The sequence below is a fragment of the Pteropus medius genome, unplaced genomic scaffold (genome assembly GCF_902729225.1).
Source record: "Pteropus medius unplaced genomic scaffold, Ma_sr-lr_union100, whole genome shotgun sequence".
NCBI classification, from domain to species: Eukaryota; Metazoa; Chordata; class Mammalia; order Chiroptera; family Pteropodidae; genus Pteropus; species Pteropus medius.
This window is the reverse complement of record NW_024351647.1, coordinates 64,064-83,785: the sequence shown is the minus strand read 5'-3', so window position 1 is coordinate 83,785 and position 19,722 is coordinate 64,064. Positions and strand designations below refer to the sequence as shown.

Below are 19,722 nucleotides of genomic sequence, written 5' to 3'. Positions count from 1 at the left end.
CTGAGCTAAACCACTGACTCTGGGACCTGCCATCCAACTCTTGACAGCGCTTCCAGAGTCTCCCCCTGTGCTGCCGCCTGGGGGCACCCCCAGCTGGGTCTGAGGATGCTGCCAGCACTGCTGTTTGTTGTTTTTATCCTTAGTATAATTAATAAACAATCACTGATGGGGCCAAGTGAAGGAAGAGGCAGGCCCCTGTTGCTCAGAAAGAGAATCCCTGGAAAGATCCAGTGAAGCTGCAGGGAACAGAGTGTTGAGCGGCTTGTCCCACCTTCTCACCCAGGACTTCTGAGAAGGGCTCTCTGGAGTAGGCTCCAGTGGCTAGGTAAAGGCCTGGGCAAAGGGAGGGGAACCCTTGGTAGGCTGGATTTGGAACCGGCTCTGCATCTGCCTGACAGGATGTTCGTGGGCATAACCACCCCAGTGATTACTGGTTGTGGGATAGGCCAAGCTCTGAGGCAATTATTCATTCAATTTAACAGGCCTATTTATTTATGGAGTCCCTACTATGCGCAAAGTGCTCTACTAATACTAGCTAATGTTTTATTAGATATTGTGATGTTAAAGCCAACTTTCATACCATCTCCTGGGAAATGGGGAGGAAGTAACTAGGAAGTAACTAGGAAGTAAAAGCAGAGGAAGTAACTAGGAAGAATGACAACCCCAGAACACATGGGCCACTGGGCTTTGGGCTATGTAGTACAGTAGTAGGATAGCAGATAAAACCCGAGGATTACCAAGAAGAGCTTGGAAAACTCGACTCAAGGCCCCAGGTCTTGGAGAAAAAGGGGTAGGCAATGGAGCATGAATATGGGGTATTCGGGTGATAGGCTCGTGAAAGAGGTACGAATGGGTGCAGATAGTGGGAGAGTTCTGAGTCAGGACAATATGGGGCGGGGAGCTGATGGTCGTAAATGTCTTGGGGATTGAGATGGTTTATATCCTGTGAGGCGGGTACTGGGTTTCGGGATCAGTCTGGACAAAAGTTGGGATGTGGTAGAGGCCTCTAGCGATGTTTTGAGGAAAGGATCTGGAGTGTTGGGTTTGAAAAGATTCTGGAGTGTATTTCGGAAAAGGAGGGGCGTGGCTGGGGTGTCCATGCAGGGGACGGAGCCAGATCCTCTGTCGGCTTCGGGGTAGCTGGGGTAGGGGTTGCTGGCTAGGGCTAGGGAGGTGTGTGGATAGGGATCGACTGGAGGCCGGAGGCCAGACTGGCAACGGTGGGGTTGGAGCTTGGAGCATGCCGCCCGGGGCTCCGCGGGGGGGCGGTACGAGCTCGAGCTCCGGGCGGGAGGGCTGGGGAGGAGGTGGCGGCACCGAGAAGAACATGAATCAGCGGCGGCGGCGGCGACGGCTCTGGAGGAAGCGCGGTGGCCCAGGAGCGGCCCCAGAGACCCCGCGCTGCTGACGGCGGCTGCCGCAACTCGCAGCCGGCGCGGGTCTCGGAGGCACGGGCCCCAGCACCGCCCCCCGGCCCGGCCCCCGCCCCTCCCGCAGCCCTCCTCTCTCCTCCTTCCTCCCTCCTCCGTAGTCGCTCGCGGGCCGGGCTCGGCATGGTTCGGCGTCGCCGCCGATGGCGCTGAGGCGGAGCATGGGGCGGTCGGGGCTCCAGCCGCTGCTGCCGCCGCCGCCGCCGCCGCCGCTGCTGCTGCTGGCGGGTCTGGCTGCTCTTCTGCTCCCCGAGTCCGTGGCTGCAGGTATGGGCTGGCCGGGGAGGTGGCGGAAAGCGGGGGCTGCAGAGGGTCGCGGCCGGGGTCGGAGCCCAGGGACAGCTGCCGAGCGAGCCCCGGGCCTGGGCGGGCCAGAGATTTGGGTGGGGGAACTAAAGCTCGGAGGCCGAGGTTTAGGGGCTGGAAGACGGGGCGCAGCGGTGTGTTCGCTGCCGGATCTCGGGGTCCCCACCCCCAACTTTCTCGCGTCCGGGGCTCTTTTGGCAGGGTGGAAAGAAAAGAAGTGGGGCTGTGGGCTGAGTGGTCAGCGGGGGGTGTTTGGGACTGGATTTTCCCGCCTCGATGTTCCTAGTTGTTTGCTCTCCCCTCCGAGTCCTGGGGACCCCATTCTGCCGTCCCCACACACAAAAGTACCTCTCTGAAACCACAGAGACTGAGGCTGAGCACCCAAGAGGCACCATTTAGGAGCAGGGGCTGTGAGAATGCCCGGTCACAGAAAACATCTGGGCATACTCTAGTTCCTGTGCCCACTCAGAGCTTCCTGAAGCAAGCAGTGTTGGAGACGATGGGCTGGGGCAAGGTTTCTAGTCTTTGTGGAGGTTTGCCTTGTGTTCCCACATAGCCACTGAGGCATTTGCCAGTCACAGGAGTGCTTCTTGCAGCACCCTGGATCTTCAGGTTCACACTACACACCCCTGGGGCTCCAGGGTGTGTGCAGGGTGTGAGGCTATCCCTCCTTGCCCTGTGACTGATCCTGAGAGGAAGAAACACACAGGCCAGGGCAGCAGGCACTGAGCTGGCACCTCTTGGAGAGCACTCCTTGCTGTATCAGCCTCTTAGGGAAGGGAAGGGAAAGAGTGACAAGTATTTATGTGTGTCTCAGGATCAGAGAGCCCAAGATTTGCCTAGTGTCACAGCAAAAGGCAAGAAGCAGGACTGGATTTCAGCTATGTGGATAGTTCACCTGCTCTTACCTGCTTAAAATCATGCCAGGAGACCAAGAGAGAGGTGTGTGTGTGTGTGTGTGTGTGTGTGTGTGTGTGTGTGTGGCGTAATAGCATTAAGCATACCAAGAGAGGGTAGTGTTCAGAGGGTGGCTTCTGTTGATGTGACAGTAACTCAGGGGTCTTGGGCTCCGTGTTCAGGGCCCCTCCTCTTCCTTCTACCTCCTACCTTCCTAGCACCCGCCCCTGCACACATTCAGGTATTAATAGAGCAGGCGGCTGCCAGGAAGGCTGCCATGTGTTTGATCTGACGTGGTTTTGCAGCCATATGTTCTCCACTTCAGGGGAGCACCCCCTCCTTCCTTTCCTCAGCCTTTCATTTGCCTGGGTAGGGTGCAGGGGGGTGCCAGCAGCAGTGCAGGTCTGGGCCGACACCTTGGGTAGAGAGCTGGCTGCCTATTGCACAGGCCGGGTACAGCAGTCATTGCCAGGGCAGTACCTGCCCCCTGTGTATGAGAATGCCCCACTGTTTCAGCCTGGCTTGCCTTCTTTTTGGTTGAACTTAACATTCCCCAGCAGGGAGATATGGGTAAGAGGTCACTTCTTTAGAACTGGGGGAAACTTGGCAGTAGCAGAAGTGGTGCATGAAGAGCTTGTCATGCCACTTCCCACAGTCCAGGTTTAAGCCACCTTCCCTTCTACACTGTCTTGCCTCTGCTTTCTTGGCCATTGGCTGAGAACGAGCCCTCTGACACAGAATCTAAGTTCTAGAAGGGGATGGGGGGTATTTCCAGAGACAGGGGACCTCTCAGGCTAACTGATGCATTTTCCTTCTCACCTTACAGGCCTGAAGCTCATGGGAGCCCCGGTGAAGCTGACAGTGTCTCAAGGGCAGCCGGTGAAGCTCAACTGCAGTGTGGAGGGCATGGAGGATCCTGAGATACAGTGGGTGAAGGATGGGGCTCTGGTCCAGAGTGTGGATCAGGTGTATATCTCCGTCAGTGAGCAGCACTGGATCGGCTTCCTCAGGTGCAGGACTGTGGGAAAAGGTGTGGGATGCCAGCCTGGGGACATTGGGAGCTGGGGGCAATGCCGATGCCCACAAGTCTGTAGTTTCTTATTTGGCAACCTGTGGGAACTTCCAGAAGTGAGAGCAGGCTGAACCCATTGAGTTTGCCCAGCAGAGCTGCCCTCTTAACCCTGATGTCTTGTTTCCACAGCCTGAAGTCAGTGGAGCGCTCTGATGCGGGCCGGTACTGGTGCCAGGTGGAAGATGGGGGTGAAACTGAGACCTCCCAGCCAGTGTGGCTCACAGTAGAAGGTGAGGAGGCATGTGGGCATGTTGGCTGCCTGCTGGTGACCACACCTCTGGAGAAGAAAACTCAGTGGAAGAAAGCTGCCTCACTGCCCTCTGGGACCTGATTATAGCAGGCTCCAGGCCCAGACACTGGAAGACCATATTCGCTGGAGTCTGGGTATTTGAAAACCAGGGGGGCAACTAGGACCCACAACCTATGGCATGCAGTCATTTTCAGTTCTCTGAGCAACAAGCCTCAAGCACCCATCTGGTCTGGACCCTGTTCTGCCAAATGGCCAGACCAGGAGGGAGAGAGGAGGGAGGGGAGGAAGGATCTGCAGCTGTGGGAGCTCAGAACTGTTCAGTCCGGGAAAACAAAGTGACTAAGAAAGTAACAAAGGCCTCTGAACTGGATTTGGGGCCTGCTCACAGAACTCTGCTAAAGCTCCCGCCCACTTCTCCTCCCTTTTTGCCCTTCCCTCAGCTCCCCACCCTCTACCCCTTCCCTTGCTTCCAGAAGAGCTGTTAGAGCAGGTCTGGCAAGGGAGAATCTGCCCTGCCCAAAAGGACAGCATAAAGGATACTCCTAAGGGGACCAAAGAAGAGCTTTCCCTTCAAGCTAGGTGCCTGATCTGCAGTTGACCCCAATCATAAGGGCTTGTGGGTTCTTCCACAGAGAGGGCTTCAAATGGTAGCAAACTTGTGGTTTGGACAGTTGGAGACTGAGAGACAGCAAGGCTTACTCCCCACCTCCCTTTTCTCCCTAGGTGTGCCATTTTTCACTGTGGAGCCGAAAGATCTGGCAGTGCTACCCAATGCTCCTTTCCAACTGTCTTGTGAGGCTGTGGGTCCCCCTGAACCTGTTACTATTATCTGGTGGAGAGGAGGCACGAAGGTTGGGGGACCTGCTCCCTCTCCTTCTGTTTTAAATGTAACAGGTGAGCAGCCTCTGGAGGGGGCTTTGAGCAGGGGCAGTGTGGCTGGCAGAGTTCAAATCTGCTTAAAACACGGTTTGCTGTTGTGTGTCCAGAACAAACTCTGGTGCCTGGGTATATGAACTGCACCATTGCTAAGCTCATTAATCAGGTGTGCTAGGCTGACTGGGTGGGATGATTAGTGGTGATCCTGCTTTGTGTGCTTAAGGAGGATGCTGGAGCTTCATTCCCTGATTCAGTAGTGCAGGCTGTGTACAGCTAGCCCTGGGAGATGAATTGGGTGGGACCAGGGGCACCCATCCCCCACCACCCCTCAAGGGATGGAGCCAGGAAAGGAACCAGCCCACGCAGAGCTAGGAGGAGTGTCTGGCAGACTTGCCTAGAAAATGAGAGGCTCAGGCTGCAGAGTAGGAAATGGCGGGGGGAAGGAAAGCAAGGAGGGGAGGCCAGCACAAAGATACAGGGTCTCCTGTCCTAATGGCCTTTGTATGGTTTTCCCAAACAGCTATATCTGTATACCTACCCACAGTTAGACCCAAAGTAGCCATGCCTGCATACCCATCTGGACCCCAGAATCCTCAGGCACGTACCTCACATGCTTGTGAGGCTGTCTTTTCTGGGAAACAAAGTTAATGTTTCTGTCCAGGCTTGAACTGGTCAAAAAAGACTGTTGTCTGAGCTTGGTCTCGTGTACTGGAAGGTGGGAGGCATGGGCTCTGATCTGCCAAGTCCCCTAGCAATATGAATCTTGAGAAGATGCAAGACCTCTTGGAAATGAGGGCAGGTCCTGTTCAAGAGGCACTGGGTTGGAGCAGATTAGAAGGGAGGTTGGGTTCCGTTCTCTCCAGATGTGTGTGGTTGAGACCCTCAGGCAGCCTGCCTGATAATAACCACTCACTGAACTCCTACTCCACACACCACCCTGCTAAGCACCATGGGGGATAAAAGGAATATAAAATAAATAGAAGCCACCTGTCCAACCCCCAAGGAATTAGTATAATTGGAGGACAAGATACATGCATAAGGAGCTGAAAACTATTGCAAGGCAAAGAATCAGTAAATACAACAATGATATGGCACAGAGCAAATAGAGAAGGGCTCTGGAATGTGTGATAAAGGAGTGACCAGAAAAGGGAGGCAGCTCTGTGCTGTCTTCAGGAAATGGGATTGAGGTGGGAGGAGTGGTATAGCATTTCTCAAATGCTTACTATGTACCATGCACTTTACATTATTTGGTTCTCATAGTGCTTCCATTTGGGAGATGAGAAAACAGAGCCACAACTCTGGGATTTATATTTAGGCCCATAGACTCCAAAGTCCCTGTTCATTCTGACATACTCCACTATCTAGCCCCTCCCTTGGCCAGAGGGACTTCTAGGATATTCAGATCTGGAGCCTAAGTATCCGTCTTCCCCAATCCCAGACTGAGTGGGAGTTGCTGCTTGGGGGGCTGACAGAGGTTTTCTGGCCCCAGGGGTGACCCAGAGCACTGTGTTCTCCTGTGAAGCTCACAACCTGAAAGGCCTTGCCTCTTCTCGCCCAGCCACGGTTCGTCTTCAAGGTAGGAGGATTGGCGGGGAGGGTTGATAGATGAAGCAGAGGCGTTCTCGGTGTGCTGTCCAGCAGGGCGTAAAGGCAGAATCATTTGGTGTTCCAGTTCCCCTCGGCCCTGCTGGGATCTGAGAGATGAGGGGTTAACTGGTATAGCTCCATTCCTAGTGGGAGCACCTGAGACCCTGCTGTGGCTGAGATGAAAATAGAAACCTGACGTCACAGCAGATTTCCCATCACGAAGCAGAGCCCTTGGGAGGGAGGGGGAGAGGGAGCCAGCAGGAGATGGTCAAGGCTCATGCCCAACCTTGCTTCTGCCAGCCCCTGTGGAGGGAATGGGAGAGGGAAAAACAGCCTGGCAGGATGATAGAGGAGACCCAAAGGGTTAGTGTGCACAGAGGGAGAGGAGGAGGAATAGGGAGAGAGCCATTGTGTGGAGGAATGGACTGTGGTTGCAGGGACTTCCTCTTGTTTTTATCTCCCAAGGCCGAGGTGCTGTACCCCCATATACCCCACTATCTTATCCCTTTCCTTGGTCAGATGGGGCCCCAGATTCAGGAGGAGGCAACCTCTCTCTACAACCTAGGCACTCTCCTGGCTATGAGCAGCTGTCTCCATCTGGTTGCTTGGCTTGTATATTGCTGTGGTCCTGGGGTTGAGGGGTCAGACCTTCTGTTCCCTCCTCGTATATTCTTTCTGGACACTGAAATTCGGGGCACTGAAATTCGGGGCACTGACTTTTAAGTCTCCATCCACAGCACTGCCTGCAGCCCCCTTCAACATCACAGTGACGAAGCTCTCCAGCAGCAATGCTAGTGTGGCCTGGACACCAGGTGCTGATGGCCGAGCCATGCTCCAATCCTGTACAGTTCAGGTATGCTGAGAGGGCGGGACAGGCTCTCCTGACCATGTTTGTCGTGGCTGCCTCAGTGGTACTTTTTGTACAGTAGTATCACATTTGTTTAGAGTTGCCTATGGGGCTTGGTCTCCAGCTCTATTCAGGTGTTGTTCCCTTACTGTTGTTCCCGGCTACTGCCCCTTATCATAGGATGCTCTGGCAACCAAGTGACTCTGTAGGTTGCCTCAGATCCCATGCATTCTTCAGGCTGGAAAGCAGATAAGTAGAGCAGATTTTTGCATGTCTGGAAGAGATTTTATTATGCTGTCGAAAACCCAAACCTTTGATTTATCTGATACTTGCACTCTCATGCCCTGCTCCCTGACTTAGCCAAAGAGAACAAGGGGACTAGAAAGGGTTCTAAGCCCCAGAGAGTGAAAAACCTGGGTAAGGTGAAACTAAAAAAAGATGATGCAAGCTTATTCATTTTCATGTGTTTACTCAAAAGGTATTTATTGAGCACCTTTGAAACTGTCCTAGGCAGTTTCCCCAGGCAGGAGAGGCCCCTGCTCTGGGCTCCGCCATTTACAGTAGCCCACTCAGGCCCTTCTTTTACTATACCCCTTGCTCCTGGGCAAGGAATCTGCAGGGCCAAAGGGACATGCCTATCCAGATCATGTGGATAACCCCTCCTACCCCACCCCTACAACCACTATACCACACCATACTCCAGATACTCAGGATCTCTTGTATTATGGCAAGTCTGGTTCCAGGCCTGTGTGGGCCTCTTGCCTGGTCCATCTTTGGGAGAGTATGGTATATTCATCTCTATGTCCAGAGGGCAGCCTTTTGTGGGGGATTGGTATGTTGGCAGCATTTCCACACCTGCACATGTGACAGCCTTCATAGTATAGATCCTTGTGCTACCTTATTCTGGCTTGAGAGTTCAAGGATTTGGAGGATTATAAATGCAAACCTGACCTTCCAAGTTGTTATGAAGTTTTATTTGTCAATATATTAAGATGAGAAATATTTTATTTAATAATTTGTTAGCTGATTTATAACATTTAAATATTTAGCTATATGGTACATGGATCTCCACTTGTACTCTTGTCCTGGGCTCCTAAAATGTAAGGTAAAGGCCTGGTTTATGGTGCCCCTAGGCTTCCAGTTACTCTGCCCTTGAGAAGCACTGAGACTGCGGTGTCTGGTATGTAAATAGTTACAATAAGTGGTAACTATAACTACTCGGAGTTATTCACTAAGCACAAAAGGGCATGAGTTTTCTGGAGTAGTTTAGAAAGGCTTTCACAGAGAAAGTGGTATTTGTGTTGAGTCTTAAAGGATGATTTGGACTTTGCTAGGAAGAGCAGGTCATTCTAAGCAAAGAGAACAGCATTTGCAAAGGCATGGAGGTGTGGAACCTGGTGTGTCATTGGAGTGGGGGCCAATGGGAGGGGATAGATTGCAAGTGTTTGCTGATAGACTTAGGAGGAATTAGTTCAAACCCTTCCACCCCATACCCGTACCTATCCTATCTTCCATCTCTCGCTACATCATTAATTTTCTGCTTTTCTGTAGGTAACACAGGCCCCAGGAGGCTGGGAGGTCCTGGCTGTCGTGGTCCCTGTGCCACCTTTTACCTGCCTTCTCCGGGACCTGGCACCTGCCACCAACTATAGCCTCAGGGTGCGCTGTGCCAACGCCTTGGGGCCTTCTCCATATGCTGACTGGGTACCCTTTCGGACAAAGGGTCTAGGTAAGGGACTTACAGAACAAAGTGTCTGGAAAGGGCTGGAGCAGGGGAGGGGCCATGTTGGCTCCAGCTCCGAATGAGTTGACTGGGAGAGGGCAGGACCTAAGAGGGAGCTTTATGCATCATTTGGCAAACACTTACTGAATGCCTACAGCATACTCATGAACTAGATAAATCAGCCTTTTTCCCATGTAGCTCTGGTTCTAGTTGGTGGAGCAGATAAGTGAAGTAGAAAATATTAGTAAGTACGGTAACAGGTGTACCCAGCTGGGTCAAGAATACCCCATAAACAGGTCCAATTGCTAAGGAAGGAGCCATGTTTGGGGGAAAATCACTGTAAGAAGAGGGCACAGTGAATTCAAAGACCTCAGGGTGGGAACTTGCTTGGAGTTCTCTAGCAATTGCAAAGAAGCTGGCAGGACTGTGAGAGGGGAGTGGTGAAGGATGTGGCTGAGGCAGTCATCAAGGCAATGAAGAGCAACATGGCCTAGCAAGGGTACTGCCATTGCTCAGCCCTCCCCCACAGGACATGGGTGAGCACAGTCAGAACTGGGAGGTGAGCTCTTCCCCCACCTGTTGCCCTCTGAGCTGTTTAGTTCTTGGGAGTTGGTTCCAAAAGCCTGCATGGGATAGTGATGGTGGGAAGGGCAGGGCTCTTAGCAACCTTCTCTCTTTGGGTACAGCCCCAGCCAGCGCTCCCCAGAACCTCCATGCCATCTACACAGACTCAGGCCTCATCCTGGAATGGGAAGAAGTGATCCCTGAGGGCCCTTTGGAAGGCCCCCTGGGACCCTATAAACTGTTCTGGGTTCAAGACAATGGAACCCAGGTAAGGAGAGGCAGAAGCCTCCACTCTCTAGGTATACCAGTCACCCTTCAGGGCTCTAAGGCCTTTAGAGCTTCAGAATGGCTGTCCTTGGTGGGCCTGGGGGCCTTGGTAGGCTGGGCCTCCCACCACCCCAGGGAGTCTACTCCTCCCGCCTTCCCCTTTAGGCTGCTCTCCTTATTGGATTATGTCTCCTGTTAGGATTGCATCCAGTGGCCACTTTGTATGTAAAGCAGGAAACACATTTCTGCACAAGCTGGGGGAGGGCACAGATAAGGCTTTCTTATCCTCAGCCCAGTTCGCTCCCATCCCCCACTTCTGCATTCCGGGACTGAGCCTTGTTTGTGTTCAGGAAAGGCCCCTGCAGCCTGGAGCAGGAATGTGATAACTCCCATCAGGTTGTGTTCCTGCAGCCTCTGAACCCGCAGTGTCCCTGGGCTCCCATGTTCCTAGCTTTTTCTACCTTCAGGCCCTAGCTGGAAGCCTTTTCCTCAGACTCAATGTGGGATGGGGGCTTTTCCTGGCTGCAGGGTGAGCTGATAGTGGAGGGGACCCAGGTCAACTTGACAGTCTGGGATCCCCAGAAGGACCTGACTGTACGTGTGTGCGTCTCCAATGCAGCTGGCTATGGGCCCTGGAGTCAGCCACTGGTGGTCTCTTCTCATGACCATGCAGGTGAGGCCTACAGAGGGCGAGAATAGGGGATTGGGGCTTTCAAGGGCACCCTGTACTGGTGGGAGGAGGCTGGCAGCACCTTCTCTCCTAATAGTCCCAAAGAGTCAAGCAGTTGAGGCTAAGGCTGATATTTAAACTATATCTCATTCTCCTTCCCCTGCCCCAGACTAGAATAGAAATCCCTGATTGTGCCATAGGTCTCATTAGCCAGGACCTCTCACTGGCAGGGTAAGAAGTCTCAGGTCTTTCTTTGGAGCTTCTTTCCACTTGGGATCTTAATTGGCTTAGGGGAGTCCCCTGACCAGGCCAGATGGCTGTTGTCAGAAAATTATAAAGGGACTCCTTGATGTCAGCCTACCTTATGCACCTGTCTCCCACAGGCCAGCAGGGCTCTCCCCACAGCCGCACATCCTGGGTGCCTGTGGTCCTGGGTGTGCTGACAGCCCTGGTGACAGCTGCCGCCTTGGCCCTCATCCTGCTTCGAAAGAGGCGGAAGGAGACACGGTTTGGGTAAGAGGTAGGGACACGGAGGGAGAGGCCGGTGGTGACTAAAGAGCTTGGAGCTGACCTCACATATTGGGTCTTCCTTTAGGCAAGCCTTTGACAGTGTCATGGCCAGAGGGGAGCCAGCTGTTCACTTCCGGGCAGCCCGGTCCTTCAATCGGGAAAGACCCGAGCGCATTGAGGCCACACGTGAGTGGTGGGAAATCATAGGAGGGAAAAATGGGCTATCTTGTGCTCCTACCTGCATTCTTTTTACTAATTCAATAATTTGACCAATATGTCTGAAACTCGACGAGTCCCAAGCACACAGAATGGAAAAGACACACAGACCTACCCTTGTGGAGGTTGCTATTTTAGCTGTGGGAGAGCTAAACTAAGCTCATCTGTGCTCTGTGAGTGGAGTCTGGGTTGTAGAAGGCAGGCTGGATTTTGGATCAGGAACCAGAGAGGTCCCTCTCCATTCTCAACACTCCTTCCCCAACAGTGGACAGCTTGGGCATCAGTGATGAACTGAAGGACAAACTGGAGGATGTGCTCATCCCAGAGCAGCAGTTCACCCTGGGCCGGATGTTGGGCAAAGGTATGTGGGCTGTGCGGGAATTGGCATGAGTGGTTTGTCGTGTCTGGGTGTGTTTGGTTGCTTCCATTACTTTGAGGGTGTGGATTTGGGTCAGCTCCTATAAACAGGATATGCTTATAGATTCCTGAGTTTTGGAGTGCTTGGGGAATTGGTAGCTGGGGACCAGGAGTGCTGAGGAGTCACTCCCAGCATACTTTGCTTTGGCTATGGACGAGGGAGACTCCTCCAATAGCCCCAGAGTCTAATGATTTTGTGTGCCCGTGGAGGGTCACCTGGGAGGGAATGGGGTGGGAGACAGGAGGGCGAGGGGACTCACCATCATTTGGATTGCTTTGTAGGAGAGTTTGGTTCAGTGCGGGAGGCCCAGTTAAAGCAGGAGGATGGCTCCTTCGTGAAAGTGGCTGTAAAGATGCTGAAAGGTGAGTGGAGAATAGTAAATGTGGCATGAGGGCATCACTTGGGAGGGCGAAAGGAGTGACTGATCCTGAAGCAGGTTCTGCTTGGCCCCTAGACTTTTCAAGAAGAGTTAGTCAGCACTAACGGGGATGCCACGTGAATAATTCACAGGCATGAACCCACACACATTTGTGCCCTAGCCTTTGCTCTCTGGCGTCAGCAGTGACTGTCCTAGCCTTACTCAAGGTGATGAAAGCTGTGGTTGGCTAAGTTGCTTGACTGTTCAAACTAAAGGGAAGGCATTGGCAAGTGGAGAAATTATTGGATAGTACCACTCCTATAGCAGGTTTTCTCCTGCTTGTGGCCAGACTGTGTCCTAGCCCCGCTAGGAAGCCCAGGACACATGAGGGACAAGGCCTAGGAGTCTTGGGTCAGAACTGGGGGCACATCTTCCTCATTTCTCCCTCCCATCCTTTTCTCCCAGCTGACATCATTGCCTCAAGTGACATCGAAGAGTTCCTCAGGGAAGCAGCTTGCATGAAGGAGTTTGATCACCCACACGTGGCCAAGCTTATTGGTGAGCTCTTTCCTGGAGGAGGCAGATATAAAATAAAGCTAAAACTGTGCTCCACCCAAGGTGGGATGGCAGCCTGTGGGAGTGAAGTTTAGACTTACCTGACGAACAAGCAGATGGCAAAATAGCCAGGGGGTCCTGGCTGAAATCGGACTCCAGGTAGGGAGTTTGTTTTGTAATCTCTGCACTGAAGGTCTGCACCTGAAGACTGCTCATATGAACAGAGGAGAGAGAAGGGTGGGGACGGACAGAAAAGATGCTCCAGAGATCTGGGGGCAGCCAGAGTTCTTCTTGGGGTGATCACCAGGCCAATGTGGAACTTAGGGGGAAAAAGTAGCAGAGCCAGGGCTAGAGGTAGGACCCAGCAGGTGGGGGGGCTCATGTAGACACCTGAGCCAGTCTTTGACCTTTATATGCCCTGTTCCTTACTCTCCCCTTGTTCTCAGGGGTGAGCCTCCGGAGCAGGGCCAAAGGCCGTCTCCCCATCCCCATGGTTATCCTACCTTTCATGAAGCACGGAGACCTGCACGCCTTCCTGCTTGCTTCCCGGATTGGGGAGAACCCCTTTGTGAGTGCCTGGGGTGGGAGTAGCCAGGAATTGGAAAGGGACAAAGACCCTGGGAGAGAGGTTGTTTGGGTGGTTGGGGAGGGCCAATTGAGCTGGTTGGGAGAGGTGGGCTCTGAGTTTGACTTTCCTTACGCTAGCAGGCTTCCTTTTCTCTCATAAGACCCTGCTAAGAATTTTAGGCTGGGCAAGGGCCCTTTCTGGAAGAAGAGACCTGTGAAGTAAGTCCCAGATTGGGGGAGTTTTGACTCCTGGGTGCTCTGGAAGATTTGCCAAAGTTTCCTAGCCTTGGGGAACCCCTCTGTCCCTTTCCTTTCAGTGATTCCGAGGACAGCCTTTAGGCTTTCTGGCCAGTGAACCCCATTTATCCTGTCCTGGCTAGGTGGACAGATCCAGCCTGAGCTTGCTCTATCTGCCCACCAGAACCTGCCCCTGCAGACCCTGATCCGGTTCATGGTGGACATCGCCTGTGGCATGGAATACCTGAGTTCCCGGAACTTTATCCACCGAGACCTAGCTGCTCGGAATTGCATGTACGTAAATTCTGGGGGCGTAGGAAGTGGGAGGGAGTGGCTAGTGCCAGGAGGAGGTACCTGATGTTCAGCTCTTGCCTGGGGCAGTATCTGCTATGTGAGGGGACAGCTCGGGAGCAAAGATGCTCTGGCTTTGGTAAGGCTGCCAGCCTTACTAAGTATCCTCCAATATCCATCACAGGCTGGCAGAAGACATGACAGTGTGTGTGGCTGACTTTGGGCTCTCCCGGAAGATCTATAGTGGGGACTACTATCGTCAGGGCTGTGCTTCTAAATTGCCCGTCAAGTGGCTGGCCCTGGAGAGCCTGGCTGACAACCTGTATACTGTGCACAGTGATGTGGTGAGCATGGTGACACAACAAGGCTCTGTGGTAACGCAAGTGTTATGGACTAGTTCGTGGGTGGACCTTTAAGATCCTTAAGGACCCAGCTAGGTCTGTACTCTGGGCCTTGGCTGCCTTGTACGAGGCCCCAGAACCTCAGAGCACTGCCTGGTTCAGAAAGCCTAGTGACATCTCTCTTCTGACCTCACTTCTGTCCCAGTGGGCCTTTGGGGTGACCATGTGGGAGATCATGACCCGTGGGCAGACGCCATATGCTGGCATCGAGAACGCTGAGATTTACAACTACCTCATCGGCGGGAACCGCCTGAAACAGCCTCTGGATTGTATGGAGGACTTGTAAGTGCCCTGGGAAGGGAATTCTGGGAGGAAACAAGAATTTGGGGTTTCAGCTGATGGCTACCACAACAGCTGCTGGGCCAGTGGCAGCTCAGAACCTCGATTTGACTTTATTTTTTTTTTTAGAAATGTCCTTGTCATTTCTTAGAGGGAAGACTGACTTCACCCAAACTTCCTCTTCATCCAACCTTGCCGTTTTCTTTCTCTCCCCCTTTTCCATCCCATATTTTCTTGCTGCAGTCTTTTCCTATTACTCTTATTTTCTCTAGTTTCCAGGGGGAACCAGGAGCCATGTGGGCAGAAGTTATAGGGATGAGCGACAGTGCAGGTTTCCCTGTCACCTCCCCACCCCCACTCCTGCTCATTCTCCAGCTAGTTAAAGAAAACCTCCTAGGCTGAGCTCTCCCTCCCCCTAAGAGGGCTGCACAGGGGCATGGAAAAAACTGCTGCTCCATCACATTCCTTGCTTGACAAGGAGGGGGTGCTGGAGGCGGGAGGTTGGGTTCCTTTCTTGTCTTGGCCTCCTCTTGAGGAAGGAGAGGGACCTAACATAACAAACTGAGACCCTGGGGAGAGGGAACTGCTTTCTTTCCTTTCTAGAAGCCTGGAGTTCTCGAGAGTGGGGAGGGTGGTGATACACCTACTGCACAGGGGAGTGTCATGAACTCCTTGTGACTAGAAGACAGTATCACTAACATTAGCTGGGCATTTTATGGGCATTCTTTCAGGAAATCCTCCTCTAACTCTATGAGGAAAAGAGTATTATTATCCCTATTTTGTAGATGAGGAACTGGGATTAAAGAGGTTAAATAACATGACCGATGTCACACAACTATTAAGTGGATGAATTGATGACTCTGGATGACTAGATCCCCTGTCATTTTAGAATATGTGCTTCTTAACCATGACGCCAACTGCGATTTGTCTGTTCTAGTGTTATTCTCCCACCCCAAGCAAGCCAGAGTCTCCCTGGGCCCTCAGAGGACCTTTTCACTAGTACCAGTGGGAAGGAGTTTACAGTGATCCAGGGAAGGAATCTGTTCCCTATTTCTTGCTGTGGGGTTGGACCTCCAGAAGTTTAAGAATTTAGACAGAAGAAGGCTCAGCCTGAATGGTGGGGCTGTCTTTCTCCAAGGCAGTAGGTTCCAAGTGCCCCGAGCCTAGACTCTGGGTAAGAGGGAACTCTTGAGTGCACAAACCAGGCCCTACCGCTTCTATTCATTCAGCATAGCTCAGGGCATGGCAGGGGCAGGAAGCTCAGGTCTCCCTTTGGCTACAGCCTGCCTGGGCCTCTGGAGCTGCAGAGACTCTGCTAGGCAGTGGGGACCAATCCCTGGCTTAGTCTCCCGGGCTGAAGCTAGTGTTGTCAATAGTGGGTGGGCGGATGCTGGCCTCCCAGCAGGCAGCCTGGTGGACTGGCGCCAATTGGCTCCTAGCACAGCCTTGACAATGTATCCCAGGCTGGCCACAGATGCATGGCCCCAGACCATTCCCACGGCCTACTTGATATCTGGCATGATTCTCCCCATCATTGGGGGCCTCTGTCAGAAGTGCTGGTGTAGGGGAAAGTGTTTGGGGCTTTTATTGTGGGCACAGGCAAGAGAGTCGGCATTTGCTCTCTCAGAATAGGTCTGGTCTCAGCCCCTTCCCATTAGTTCTTTTTTCCCTCAGCCTAAGACATTTCCTGGGAACAGAATAAGACCTCAAGGAATCTGTAAGGCTTCTGAAATTGTATATCAAAAGTGTTTTTTCTGCCAGGGGAAGAAGGCTGGAAGCTTCTCCCAGATTCTCAAAGGTGCCCATGAACAAAGAGGATTTAAGACTGAGTGGGTGAGGATTTAGGACAAAGGGTGGATACTGAAATCCACATTCCAGGCTGTGTTCTGCAAGAAAAAAACACTCTTAGTACCCCCTCCCAAGACGGCAAAAGAGGGAAGCTGGAGCCAAACCACCTGGCATCAAATTGCAGCTTTATCACTTTCTACCTGTGTCAAGTCAAGGTTCTTAAATTCTCTGTGCCTCAGTTTCCGTATAGGTAAAATAGGGACCACTTAATTTATAGGATTGTTGCAAGCGTTAAATAATAAACGTAAAATACTTAGAAGCGTGCCTGATACATAGTAAGCCCTATACATCAGTGTGTTAAATAAAATTTTTAAAAATCCTAGTTCAGTGTGATTAAGGGGTCTCTGCTTTTGAGAGAAGAACCATCCTTCCCCTTCCTTCTGGCTCCTCACTACTTCCCCTCACCCTTCTGCCTGCCGCAGGTATGAGCTCATGTACCAGTGCTGGAGCACCGACCCCAAGCAGCGCCCAAGCTTCACATGCCTGCGAATGGAGCTGGAGAACATTCTGGGCCACCTGTCTGTGCTGTCCACCAGCCAGGACCCTTTGTACATCAACCTGGAGAGAGCCGAGGAGCCTGCTGAGGGAAGCAGGCTGGAGCTGCCTGGTGGGGACCAGGCCAGTAGTGGGGTTGAGGATGGCAGTAGCATGGGGGCAGTAGGGGGCATCCCCAGTGACTATCGGTACATCCTCAGCCCTGGAGGGCTAGCTGAGCAGCCCGGGCAGGAGGAGCAGCAGCCAGGAAGCCCCCTCAACGAAGCCCAGAGGCTGCTACTGCTGCAGCAAGGGCTACTGCCCCACAGTAGCTGTTAGCCCACAGGCAGAGGGCATCTGGGGCCATGAGGCTGGCCCTGCTGGCTGCCATGCTGGCTGACCTCACCCTGTCTGACCCCAGCCCAGGCAGCAAGGCGTGGAGGCTCCTGTGGTAGTCTTCTCAAGCTGTGCTGGAAGCCTGGACTGACCAAATCGCCCAATTCCAGTTCCTGCAGCCACTCTGTGGCCAGCCTGGCATCAGTTCAGGCCTTGGCTGGGTAGAGGTGGGCCAGGCCTGGTTGTCTAAACCCAGGCAGCTGGCAGGAGGGGGTGGTTATGTTTCCATGGTTACCATGGGTATGGAGAGGAGTTGGGGGAGAGTACATCCAGCCCTGTGGGCCCCTACTCTCCCGGCTGAGCTGCCCCTATTGCTTCAGTGCATGCACTGAGGGGTCTCTGGCCTGGGGGCCCAGCTGTGTCCATGCTTGGGTTTAAATGCCCAGGTTTGTCCCACCTCACAAAGAGATGCCCTTGTATTCCCACTTTAGGTGAGAGTCAGCAAGGGGTTGGTACAGTCAGGATCTAAGCCCTGTGGTACGAGGCAGTGGAACACTCAGGTCTGAATCATCATCATTTTCCTGATTACCCATCCCGCCTAGGCCAGGAGTAAAGTGCAGCTGACCAGGTCACAATGAGGCATGCTGGATTACCACAGGCTACCATTTGCCCAGCTTCTAAAGGCAATGCCCTGAGCCTGGCTAGAGGAAGGAGTGCTATAGGGCTTGCCTGGGGATGAGTGAGGCCAGAGAGGAGTCCAGGAGCCCCTCTTTTCGCCCTCTTATAGTGTGTCTGAGCATGCTACCAACTCCTGAAATATCCTAAGACTAACAAAGGCAGCTGTGTTTGAGCCCAGTCCCTCCTTGCAGTGTCCCTTAGTCCCAACTTTCCCTCTAACTGGAGTCCCAGGAGAAGAGAGAAAACAGGTCTGATGGCTGGTGTGGGGGAGGGGAAGTTCTGGAGTCAGGACTCCAGCCCTGGCTGAGGGAGTGCATGGGGTGGGCCCTTGCTGTTAGGGATATTTCCAAACCATCAGATGCTGTTTAAAAGCAGAAATAAAATTGAACTCAAGGCTTTGTCTTTTTACTGCGCCCCCCCCCCGCCGAAGCATCTCTGCATAGAGAAAAGTCTGGAAAGACATGCACCAAAATGTTAACAGCTGTTATCTTTACATGATGTGATTAAGGAGAGTTTTTCCTTTGTGCTTTCCAAGTTTTCTGCATTGAGCACAAAATGTTTTTCTAATTAGAGAAGACCCCAAAGAATCTTATATTAACGATAATGCACAATCATTGCAGATAAGGAAGAAGATGCAGAAAATCATTTTTAAAATGCCCAATACCTATATCCTACCACCTAGAGATAACCACCATTGACCTTTTGAAAAGGCAAATGTTTTGAAAGAGTTCTTTACCTTAGAACAAGGACAAAGAGACTGCTTTGGCTGTCTCCTACCCCTCTATCAGACTTTTCCTTCTATCATTGGGTATGGAGACTTTGTTCTCACCTTTACATTTGCCAGGAGCCAGTAAAAACTCTGGGAAGATTTGGGCAAAGAGAATGGTGAGCTTCTTGAAGATTAGAAATAGCATGAAGTTTGCCTCTAAGTATTTCCACCTGAAAATTTTAGTTTAGAAAGCTTTTAGAGCAAGCTCATGGGAACGTGCAGCAGGAAGTGTGAGAAACAGGCCCAGCTCTGTGTTGAGGGGTGTGGGAAGACTGAGTGGGACACAGGTATTGCAGTGCTTGCTGGCTGAGAGCAATGGAATGGGCGGGTGCTTCTGAAAGCAAATATCCTGAAAAACCTGTTGCTAGTGCCTCAGACTCTAGTTCCCACGTGGATCATGAGCCCTGAACTGACTGCCAGGAAAGTGGCTTTCAGAATGTTTTCCTGTTGTGATTAGCTTTAACTGCAGGTAATGATTATCTGTGAGGTGTTTGGAAATTATTGATTGAAAAGACTTTCACTCTCAATTGTCCATTAATGGTCTCCTATTATGTACCAGGCCCTGTGCCTAGCACTTTATATATATTATATCATTTAATACACGGAGCACTCCTATAAGGCAGGAATAATAATTCTCCAATAGGACAGAAATGCAGAGTAACTTGCCCAAGATTACATAGGTAATCAGTGATAGATCCAGGCTCAAAACCCACTAAGTCAAGGCAGAACCTGTGCATCTCTTTCTCTTCCCACCACTCCATAGAGAGTACCCTGAAACTATTGTGATCATGTCATCTTTTGGGTGAACGTAGTCAATAGTCAATTTAAAATGCACAGTTCTGACATGAGTGTGTGGAAATTAACTATCAGTAATTAAATCAGTGTAGATAATTTTATCAGCTCTATCTTTCTCAAGCACCTTGGCCCCCCATGTTCAAGGTGTTTGAGTAGGTTTGATAATAGTGAAATTTTTAAAAATTTTTTTATTGAAGTATAAGACACAAAAATACACCAATCAGAACTAGTCCTTAAGAATTTTCACAAACAGATCTAAATAACAGAACATAACATTCCCAAGGCAACCCTTGAACCCTGCCCCAATCTCTATCTCCTTCCTCCCCTCTAGAGGTAAATTCTATCCTGACTTTAAACACCATGGATTAGAGTAGCTCTTTGAAATTCATATAAATGGCATCATATAGGTTGGATTATTTTACCCTCTTTCACTCAGCAATTTGTTTTCCAGAATCTTCTAACCACAGCAATTTTGAAAGGTGGAGGTCAAAGAGAAGAGAC

The 19,722-nt window shown here is 51.8% G+C and overlaps 1 protein-coding gene across 1 annotated transcript; it reads left to right on the top strand.

Moving 5' to 3' along the window:
* Positions 1-1,350: 1,350 nt before the first annotated feature.
* Positions 1,351-18,051, top strand: TYRO3 (TYRO3 protein tyrosine kinase). The gene is made up of 19 exons (XM_039843826.1): positions 1,351-1,697; positions 3,460-3,643; positions 3,835-3,935; positions 4,679-4,849; positions 6,321-6,407; positions 7,156-7,271; positions 8,817-8,994; positions 9,675-9,820; positions 10,348-10,492; positions 10,873-11,002; positions 11,085-11,185; positions 11,481-11,576; positions 11,915-11,995; positions 12,457-12,549; positions 12,993-13,114; positions 13,535-13,644; positions 13,826-13,985; positions 14,188-14,324; positions 16,592-18,051. Exons 1-19 carry the CDS (start codon positions 1,574-1,576, stop codon positions 16,980-16,982), a joined length of 2,673 nt encoding a protein of 890 aa, XP_039699760.1. The 5' UTR covers positions 1,351-1,573; the 3' UTR covers positions 16,983-18,051.
* The last annotated feature ends 1,671 nt before the right edge of the window (positions 18,052-19,722 follow it).